General features: G+C 44.6%; 1 protein-coding gene across 1 annotated transcript; it reads right to left on the reverse strand.

Moving 5' to 3' along the window:
- Window positions 1–1,631: 1,631 nt before the first annotated feature.
- On the reverse strand, window positions 1,632–10,546 carry KLF6 (KLF transcription factor 6). The gene is made up of 4 exons (XM_054273652.1): window positions 10,083–10,546; window positions 6,649–7,222; window positions 4,768–4,891; window positions 1,632–4,343 (listed from the first exon to the last, which is right to left on the reverse strand). The coding sequence occupies exons 1-4, from the start codon at window positions 10,182–10,184 to the stop codon at window positions 4,292–4,294; spliced, it is 852 nt and encodes a 283-aa protein (XP_054129627.1). The 5' UTR covers window positions 10,185–10,546; the 3' UTR covers window positions 1,632–4,291.
- Window positions 10,547–10,948: the final 402 nt, after the last annotated feature.

The following is a 10,948-nucleotide window of genomic DNA, read 5'->3' on the forward strand; positions in this document are numbered from 1 at the left end:
GCTTTGTAGTTTCCTTCTTGCCCAATAGCTGTCAGTAGTCTCTTTTTTTCTGCACACACTGCTGTTTTTTTCAATACAATATCTCTGAGAACTGAAAAAAAAAAAAAAAAGTGGGATCGCAATAACATCCTCAATAAAGGAGTTTTCAGGCTTTTTCTTTTTTTATTTAAAGGTAGAGTATGACACAGCCCAAGATGACACACACCAAATAAACAGGAAAAAATTTGCCAATCCTTGTTCTATATTACACACCCATTGAACATTTTGGGTGGAGAATCTCTGAGGTCAAGCTCAGTTCTTTAAAAATATTTCCATTTCTTCATGAGGAGGCAAAATATTTCAATCCCTAAACCTCAGTAGCCTTTTCTATTTCTATTGAAACTTTAACTAAGTTTCCCAGGAGGCATCTGTGTTCCATTGCATGAGATATACCAGTGGTAAAACTTAATGTACCCTTCCCATTGCAGATCACTAATTTGCCTAAATTGCCATTTCTGCCGTGCCTAATGCAGGCATTATGTCCATTTACCAGCCCAGTGCATGGCTAACTGGAGAAGGTGGCACGGGTCCCTTTTCCACATTGCTTCTGCCTCAATCTCTATTTATTGTTTCAGTTATTTTGCATCATTTTACACCATTTCTAACTCATCTAAATCCATTATATGTTAACACAAACTGAATTCACATGCTCAAAGACAGCTTCTCAGCATACAACTTTGCCATTTTGCCACTGTTTTTACTCAATGCTTGAGGGACTTTTAACACCAGCATGAGTGAAGCAGGAGCCACAGGGCAACGTGAAACAAGTTCTGCATGGGTCTCGAGCCAGGGTGCATGCCAGGCATGCTTTGAAGAGCCATTGCCTTGAAAGAATGTGGCTCAGAGAGGTTTGTGTGACAGGCCAAAGGTCACCACCAGCATGTGGGTCAGGTCAGCCCCACAGCAGCCTCAGATATCTGGAGCAGGCAGAGCCCATGCAGTCCCTTCCAAGCTCTCCTTCCCACAGCTGCACCTCAAGGTTTGGGCTGGCTTTCCCCATGGACCAGGCAGCTCCAACTCACACTCAGCAGCAGCTGCCAGGACAGGTGCCTCCAGCCCTGCCACCACCTCTGTGGCTTTGTCCTTCCCTTTGAATGCCCACTGAAGCTCCTTTCCCACCTGCCCGACTCGTCCCATGTGCATTCACCTCTCCAGAACAAGCGATTCGAAACGAAGGTGCAGCCTTGCAGCAACAATCACATTAACTATTTATTCCGCTGAGGCAAGCCGTGAGTCAAGAGCAGCTTTGCAGATATGGAAGAACTCCTGGTTTCTACTGCCAACATTATTTTCCCCAACAGGGCTTGTCTTCCACAAAGTGACCTGACCCAAAGGCGTTTGCACCCGTGACCAGGTGTGACTCAAGCCAAAGCAGCAACACAGTACTTGACATTGTTTGGTGTGTAGGACTTGGAGAGGAGAAAGATGAAAACAGACACGTGATGCTGATAAGAATTTCTTTTTATGTTATTCCAATAAAAAATACATTCATACAGAAATATAACAATCTTGCAAAAAACAATTTCAAATAAAATCTTGTAAAACAAAATTTTTACAAAAATCTTACAAAGAGATTCTTTAGATAACAGGGTGCTTCAAAAACGAAAAAAGAAATTTCACTAATAGAAACTTTTTCTTCTTAAATTTCAAGCAAAAATGTTTTATTTTTTTTTATTTTTCAGCTTGATTGAGGCTCAGTTATCACCTGAACAAAATGTACTTGCTTATTAAGAAAATTACAGGCATTTGACATATGGCACACAGCCCCACCCCATCCACACAAGTCTGATGGTATTTCACAATTGAGACAAGCCAGTGCAAGTTTTGTTTTTTTTTTTGTTTGGGGTTGGTTTGTTTGTTTTTAACTTTTTTTTAAAATTTCTTGTTTATAAGAATTACAGCTAAGCCAAGGACAATGCAAACAAGGAGTTAAAAATACAACAAAACCCAATTGTAAACAGAAATTCATTTTCTGGTAATTTTTTCTGTTTGGGGGTAGAAAAAAAAAAGTGCATTTTCAGGCAATTTAAATTAAAAATGAAATGAGAATGATTTAAGCCTGTGTATTCCATAGAACCAGATCACTTGCATATACTTTTTTTAAACCACTTATCTACATACATTTCCAGGAAGATATACCAAAATATTAGCAGAGTAAGCAAGACTGATAATTAATAGTAAAAGAAACGGGTCACATGTTTCATTGCATCAACTGTAGTGAGCTGGTTTAAAAAAAACAAAACAAAACAAAACTGGTTTTGGACAGACTATTCCTACTCTAGGGAAAAACAGTCTTTATTTTAGCTGAACTATGTAAAATTAGAGCTTAACCACCACAACGACTAGCTCACTCACAGGTCCTCCAGTAAGCTGGAAGGCCAAAACCCGAGTGTACTTCTTCTGCACACAGCTAATATTCTTTTAGCATGCCAAAATTCGGTTCATATCATTCTTAAATGGCCACAGATACGCTATTCCAGACAACCTAATAACTACAAAACACAGTCAGCAGTCTGAGAAGGACTGAATGCCAACAAAGCCTTTAGCATACCATTAAGCTAAAGGTAAAGCCTCTAAAAATGCTAGATTTTAATTAACTGTATCTTTCATTTCTTTGTCTCCTTAATGACCATATTGCAGGGAGGAAGGGGGAAGAGGGAATATTTTGATGGGCTGTGGCATTTTCTAGCTATGTGTTCTAATTCTTTTCCTTTTAAAAAAAATATTTATATATTATCTATATATATACACACATACACAGACTGTACACACAAATATACATACACAATTATTTTTCTGCCCACTTTTAAAAAAAAAGTAATATAGTTTCTTTCTGTATGACCAACAGATAGCTAGATATATAGATGTGAAACTTGTGCCTTTTAAGCAAATACATCTTTTAATACTTCTGTATCTTTAATATGCATGAAAACTTGACATATTAAGTACAGTTGGGGTGTGTATATACACAGTTGTTGTGCAAGGTCAATATAAAAAAAGTCTCAAGGTGGCAGAACTGGTCAGGTATTCAATTGGCATATGCATTATACTGTAACACAGTCAAATTGTCTAAGTTAAACAAATACTGTACTGACATGAATGACTTTTCTCTATATTTGTCTTTGTGAAGGAGGACCCTGGAAGTAACCTTTTTTTCCCCTCATATTATACATTTGATACAGTACAATGCCAGGTGAAAAGAGAGCCTTAATAAAGCATGCATCACCCATACCCCTGTATAAGACCCCCTGCAAGAGAAGGTCACTTGCATAAGGCACCATTATTAAGGTCAACAGTGCATTAACAGCTAGAAAACCAGAAGTTAGTCCTCAAGGCATAAATAAGAGAAAAATTAGCTGCATGAGAAAAATCAGTTTCTAACCAATAGTGGTTTTATCCACCCAACAAAAAAATTATTCATGTTCCATACATTATGTAACATTAGACCAATTGTATTTTAGCTGCTCTTAACTGGAATCAAAACTGCAGTCCTGATTAAAGAATGGAAAAGCATATAGTTCCCCAGAACCATGCAATAACCTTTGTATTATAATGAAAAGTTATAGTTGTGTTACATTTGTAAATACACAGCTTATACAATGGATTACAAATGAGCTCTGTAGCAAGTAAAACAAGCTACTTGACACATTGCACGTTTAATAGCTGCACCAGACACCTAAAGCTCCTCTCACACAGGAACAGGGAGGTTTTCCCCATTTCCATTCTGGCATCCTGACTCTTTTTATTCCCCCCTTTCCCCTTCTCAGGTTTTCCCTCTAAAAAGGTGCAGACACCCCTCCCCCCACCCCTTGGAAATGATTGGTGGTCGTCCCATCTCACGAGATATTCCTCACATACAAGACATTCAGACTATTTTTTTTCTCTTACAGTTATAAAACAACCACAAGAAAAAAAATGTGCCTCAGCATACAGTCATCAAGAGATCCTCATCGCATACAGTCGCCCAATCATTAACATTCTCAGTGCACATGCTCACGGCAAAGGCTTAGGAGCCACTCAGAAGGTTAGATACCAGTGTATGAGTCCAGGAAACCCCAAACATCACGCACCGCGGTTGCTATGCCGTTCTTACATGACTTATTAGCCCTCAAAAGACCTTCAAGGAAGTGAGGTCCTGGAGGCAACTGGGTAGGGTGCAAAATGGCATGCTTTGGCTGGAACACGCATCCCTCCGCTCAAGGCTCTTCAACCTTGACGCCTCTTAGCCCGCAGGATTCACCTCTTGACCCGCTCAGAGGTGTCTCTTCATGTGAAGGGCCAGGTGGTCAGACCTGGAAAAACACCTGCAAGGCAAGAGCGAGGCTGCGCGTTAGCCCGCGGCCGCCGGAGCGCGACGCGCGGTACACCACGCGGGGCTGAGGCACCTCCCCTCGCTCTGCTGCTCCCAAACAGCTGCTGGAGGAGGGACTTGGCATTCCCGGGACACACGGGAGTGCTCAGGGTGTCTGTGGGCACCCAGGAGCGCTGCAGATGGCGGTGGTAGCGCTGCGGACTTTGCGACGCTCATCGGCAAGATCGGGCTACAAACCGCTTCCCAACGGTTAGCAAAATGGAAGGGTTCTCCCAGCCTAAATATTAAATAGTTCCTTAAAACTACCAGACACGGTGGTGTTCCCTCTTAAATAACTCCTATGAAAAGCAGCCTAGACTGGCTTTCCAACAAGCATTAAAAATAACTATTTAAAAGGGTGCATTTCAACCACATACCTGTCACAGTGACTACATTTAAAAGGCTTGGCACCAGTGTGCTTTCTGAAGTGTCTGGTTAATTCATCACTTCTTGCAAAACGCCATTCACACCCTTCCCATGAACATCTGTAAGGCTTTTCCCCTACAAAGAAAGCAGATTACATGTTAGTCATGACTTCATTCAAAGGCAGGTGCTATCATTTTCTATGTAAACCTCCTTCACTCCTCCAAAGACAGACAATTTTATTCAACCTATCTGAATGCCTCAGAACACGCAAGCAAAGAAGGCTCACAAAATTCATCCACATGATTCCTACTTGTCTTGCTGCAACAGCACATCAAATAATCTCATTCTCACAAAAAATAATAATAAAATAAAGTGATTAAACAGGCTCCCAGAAAACAAAGGAATCCAGCCCTCTACCATTCCTGCTCATCCCTAATGGCAGGCTTACTCCCAAACAGGTACCATGCACCTCACAAAGGTGATTAAAGACAGCACAGCTAGGCTCCAAAATGCAATTAGGCTACTGTATTGCATCAAAGTCCTCTGTCACTCACTCATCTGCATAACATGCAACCTCCTTTTTGCTGAGCCACTTATTCTTGGAAAAGCCTGCATACCACTTTGAACACTGCTATTTCAGCATTCAAGAAATACCACTTCCATTCACAGGAACATTCTCAACCAGACAGCACCAGAACACCAGTTCTGCAATACTTCTGAGCCTGGCAGCTATTTATGTCTGCTCAACAACCACGGTTTCAGAGGAAATAGTTTTTTTCTTTTGAAATAATCCTGTTTTATCTGACTTCTGCACGACAATGGGAGCATCCGAGCTTGCTCAGACTTCCCATAAAAGCCACAAAATGTTAAGCTCGTGAGTCAAAATAGAATTTTCTCCCTGAATTCTCTTTTCCACATCTTCAGGGGAAAAAATAAAAAAGCCAACCATGCATATAGGTGTTTGGACTGGTACACCAAGAGCACCATGCCAGTTCCTCACATTAAGCCATGCCTACTGAGCCAAGGCACAGCTCTACATATCTAACTGCTGTCATAAAGAGATGTCAAATAATAATGCTCAAACAAGCACATCAGCAGGCTACTTCAACCATAAAATATTTATAAAAGCCCTGAAGTGTCTATCTTCCTCACTTTCTTTCCCAGTAACACACAGGATTGTTATTTTTAGTTCAGGTTTCATAAAAATAAAATGCTGTTATTCAGTAATTTGGGATCAAATGATGCAGTATAGATCATACATTTAAGTCCAATTGGGCAGATGTGTCAGAGGGACAACAACACACTGTGGCTTTCCAAGATTTTCTGCTGATAATAATGGCACACATAAGTGTTAAATGAGTTACAAATATAGCTATACTTAATACAACCAAGGCCTTGGTATGTCTGATAAAATAGACCCAATGTGGACTGAAGCATAAAAACAAGTTCTTACAGTATTTAGTGATCTGACTGATTTTTGGATATAAATTCCTTTTTTTTTTAGCAAAAATGTCCTAGCACACTTTTGCTTTAAAAATAATTGTCAAGAAAGGCCTGTCCTTTCCAGGCCAAAATAGTCCAGACCTATTTTGGCTGGACCTTTGCTCCTGAAGACCACGTGCTGCTGCATCTTCCCAGCCACTGCCTGCTTAAACGAGTGGCTCCTATTTGCTATGACAGCAGCCTAATCCACCAGCAAGTGCCCTGGCTCATGAAGGGAATGAGGAAGTGATGTCTTCCATGCTGGTAAGCCTCTGCTGCTATTACATCATCTCTCCAAACCTGGGCTACCACCCAGTGATTGAGCAATGCCGTGACACCACCATCACCACCACCACGGGGTATTCCCTGCAGCAGTTGCCAGGTCTCAATAAGCATTAAGGGTTACTAACCTGTATGAGTGCGCTGATGTGCTTTCAGATGTGAGCTTTTGGTGTAAACTTTCCTGCACCCGTTAAAGTGACACCTGTGAACGCGCCTTCTGCCATCGGGCGAGGCGTCACCGGCCGAGGGTGCACCTTTCTCTGCAGTCTTTCCAGTGGTACCAGTACGGATTTTCCCCGGTGAATGCAACTCACCCGGCGTACAACTCCATATCTGGGAAGAAGGCTCCTTGCTCAGCTCAGGAGACGAAGGGGGAGTAGAAGTGACAGATGAGCTCAAGTTTCCTGAACTGGCTAAAACATCGCTGATAGGGTCAGAGGTAAACTTTGTCGTGGGCGAGAGCTCCTCAGAGCTGTCTGAAGATTCGCTGCTCACGTCAGAATTCAAACTGTTGGTCTCTAAGTTCTGACTAGCAAGATTGTCCTCTTTTGGGACACATGTGTTCTTCAGTTCAGATTCCTCCTTTTTCTCACGTGCCAGAATAATTTTGGTCCAGAGATCCTCTTGGCTATCAAATTTGATTTCAGATGCAGAAACATAACAGGGTTCACTCTGAAGATACCGTTCCAGCTCCAGACATGTCTAGGTGAAAGAGAAGGAAAAAACAGAGGAAAGTTACAGGCCTGCTTAAAAATAAACCAAATTATTTTACACTTCAAAAGGCATGCAGGAATGTTGTATGTTCGATTTGAGGTTTCTGGGTTCAAAACAAATTAAAGGCTCCTCAAGCCGTAACTAGGTGACTGTTACGATGAAAAGAAATCAGTTTTCAAGACCTGGGCAAGAGTTCAAATACACAGCTGAAGGTGCAAGTCAGCTTTGGTTTCCAAAATAGCATTCTAATGACTCAGTTGAATTATCATTAGTCTCATCATAAAATCTGTGTTTTCAGCAGGCTGACATTGAAAAGGACCATAGAGAACCACAACATAAAACTACACTTCGCTCTTGCACCTTGACTAATTTTGAGTTGTTTTGTGTCTCTCTCACACAAACACGAGGCTGAAAAGACCCAACTGAATACAATGTGCTCGGACACCCAGCTAAAACCCAAACCCTGTGTCAGAAAACAAAGCCACATTTCAGCATGGCTGCAGAGCTGCCGGCCTGTCTTCTGGGGACATCAGTGGAGCAGCAGACATCCTCCCATTTCCTGTGCATGAGAACACAGCACACTCGACTCTCAAAGAATGTCATTTCCAAGCACACTGGCATGCACACCACACAAGCCAAACTGCTCCCATGCGTGTTCAGAGGAACAGGGAGAACTTCAACAACAGAGGAGAGGGGAGGAAAAAAGTTCCAGAATAGAAATGTTCTGTTCTATAGGATGCGAAATGGGAAATTACTCTGAGGTCCTGCTGGGAGTCCCACAATGAACAAGAACTTTATCTACTGGCCAAGAGTGCAACTGTATGAGTCATCTCTTTCTTTCACGCAATGCCAAAGGAGGCTTCCTTTTAAAACCATGACCATCTGCCAAGAAAGTACTCTGCAAATGTACATGTAACAGTACATGGACAACTTCCCCCCCAAGCCACATTCTCCTGACTCCATGACAGAAAACAAAACAAAAAACAAAACTACCCTAAATGGGTGAAACTGTGGGTTTCAATTTCATTTCACCCTGCTGACTTTCTAGCCATCTTTCAGAGAACAGGAAAAAAAGGAAGGAAAAAAAAAAAAAAAAAAAGAGGAACGTGAACTGTTATGGCAACAAGCTGATGTTTCAGGATTATTCTTTCCACTATAGGAAATGATACATATGGAAGCTTTACACAGAAAACGGACACACCAAGTTTCCAAACCAAACACTACTTATTTCAGCAAGATCACCTTTTCCAAGCCCGGTAGCAAAACCCGGTCCCAAATGCCACACATTCCCCCCACAGCCCCTTTCCATCTGCCCATGGGCAGAGCCGCCATGGGAGCAGCCTCCTTTCTCCCCCAGCACTGCTCCAGTAAACTGGGTCACATGCTCTGGTCAGGCTCCGAGTGTGGGCAAAAATCGGACAGAAAAATCAGAACCACGAACAACCCCCAAAAACCAAACCCACTGTTGCACACGGTATTTATGTATTTGTCTATAATTAGGGAACTGGGTTGCAATGCTTTTAAAAACAAGAAGGGTTTCTACAGGGACAGCACAATAGTGCTTTGATTTTTCGTGAAAACAAGCAAAAAAAAAAAAGCATTTATTAAGATCTTGTTAAACTTTCATATTCCCGGCTAATTTAAATTCCTCATTAGGTAGATTAGTAATGGGGAGCAGAGTGAAGCTCTCCGAGTTTAAATGCCTCTGAAGGCTACTGGGAACGAGGGCTGGCGCTTCGCCAAGAGCCCGAATGCCTGAAGGAAACTACTTAGCTCCATTTCAATCACGTACTATGGAGCTGCCGCTCTGAAAGGGGAGAGGGGGGAGGGAGGGGGGGAAAAAAAAAAAAAAAAAAGTCATCGCATACAATTAGTAGGCATGTGAAGGTTGTAACACTTTGCATTTCAACCTTCTGGGAAAGGCTCCTTCGTCCTTGTGCAAAGGCAGCAGGTATCCGATCCGGTGCCCGGGCTGAGCAGCCCCCGCCGGGCAGCGAGCGCAGCGCCGGCCCCGCTGCCCCGGGGCTGTCAGACCCCGCCGTCCCGCAGCAAAGAGAGGAAGGGAAAAGAAATGGGCAAAAAAATATGTCCATTAAAGGGAAGAAGGCTCCGTTCTTCTCCCTTGCCGGCCACGGCAATTAGCACAAGGGGATCGCTGTCATATGACTGACAACTCACGGGCTCGACAAAGCTCCCTGCGCTGGGAACGGCCGCGCTCTGTACATGTACATACACAGGCACACACACGGACACGGTGTGCACCGACACTCCTGAAGGGCTTTTTCCCCGTCTTCGCCAGGAACAAAATCAATAATTGTATACATTTGCAGAAAAAAAAATTAAACAAAACAAAACAAAAAAAAAATCAGCAAAAAAACAATCAAAAACATAAACCACAGCACAGGGCGCAAAGCAGCCCTTGGCCAAGGCAGGGAGCTCGGATGACAAGACCCAGCTGTGGAGTCTGGACCGGGTACAAGCGCAAAACTTTTGCCAGGACTCGGTGTGGAGCGAGCGGCGGCTCGGCGCGGCTGCGGAGCGGGGCCGCGGGCGCTGACAGCCCCCGGCAGCGCCGGCGGTAAACAGCGAGCGACGGGGATGCGCAGCTCCTTCATCCGCCTCGGGACCGTGCCCCCCAGACAGCCGTCTGCTCAAAGCCGAAACACCTGCTTCAAAACATCTCTACACATTTGTGCTGAATTCTCCCCAAACTCCTCGCTGACACTTGGGCTTGATTTTTTTTTTCCTTTTTTTTTTTTTCTTTTTCTTTCTTAAATCCGCTTATCCTTTAATACGGCTTAAAAAAAAAATCCCCGACAACAACAACAACATCGACATCCTCGTTTACCTGTTGCCAATATTCCTCCAGGGACGGCAAGGCTGAGAAGTAACCCGTGTCGTGCACAATCTGGAGTTCCTGGAAGATGCTGCACATTGGGAGAACATCCATGTCTCAAGTTGCAACAACAAAGTCAGTGCTGGTTACCAAAAATACAGATGCCTCCTTTATGTGCAGGGGTTGCGGGGTGTGTGCGGGGGGGTGTCAACCTCTGCTCTCAGTTTCCAAGCCCCCCCCCCCTTCCTCCAGAGATGAAAAAAAGAAAAAAAAATAAAATTGTATATAGAGAGATATATATTAATTCCTTGAGGAGCTCGGGGAGGAAAAAAGACCCAAAGTTTCATGCAAAGTTTAATCGCACAGCAGGGCAGGACGTCTCCCGGGGCGGGCGCGCGGCTGTCCCCCCTCCCGCGGCCGGCGGACCTGGCGCAGGAGCGGCCCCAATATTTGCAAACACGGCGCGGACTCTGCGAGCGGAGCCCCCCGCAAAACTTCCCTATTCAAAGCTCTGCCCGGCCGCGCCGCCGCCCCGCCCCCGCGCCCGCCCCCGCCCCGCGTGATCCCGGCGCGCCGCCCGCCGCCGCCGCCCAATCCCCGACGCGCGCCCCGCGACCCGCGTGCCGATGACGTCAGAGCCGCCCAATCGCCGCGCCGCAGACATCGCGGCTCCTCCTGGCGTGACCGAGCCCGGCCGTGACGGCTCCCGCCATTGGCCCGATTCGAAATTCGCCCCCTCCTGATTGGCCGGCCCGGCGGCAGGCTATTTTTAGCAGGGTATATAAAGCGGGGAAGCAGCGGCTGGGCTTTTTTTTTTTCTTCCGAAGGGGCGGTGTGTGCGCGCGGAGCGGCCGCGCGGGGGAGGGGAGCGGCGCTGC

This window comes from Melozone crissalis, unplaced genomic scaffold, assembly GCF_028551555.1.
Source record: "Melozone crissalis strain CALT ecotype California unplaced genomic scaffold, PUWL_Pcris_2 ptg000016l_1, whole genome shotgun sequence".
NCBI classification, from domain to species: domain Eukaryota; kingdom Metazoa; phylum Chordata; class Aves; order Passeriformes; family Passerellidae; genus Melozone; species Melozone crissalis.

Bases quoted from the DNA above. Each gene is read 5' to 3' on its own strand.
- KLF6 (XM_054273652.1), bottom strand. From the start codon at position 10,184: ATGGATGTTCTCCCAATGTGCAGCATCTTCCAGGAACTCCAGATTGTG. The intron at 7,223-10,082 runs GTAAACGAGGAT...TCTTTCACCTAG, and splicing joins TGGAGGAATATTGGCAACAG to ACATGTCTGGAGCTGGAACG. The intron at 4,344-4,767 runs GTATGTGGTTGA...CTTGCCTTGCAG, and splicing joins AAATGTAGTCACTGTGACAG to GTGTTTTTCCAGGTCTGACC.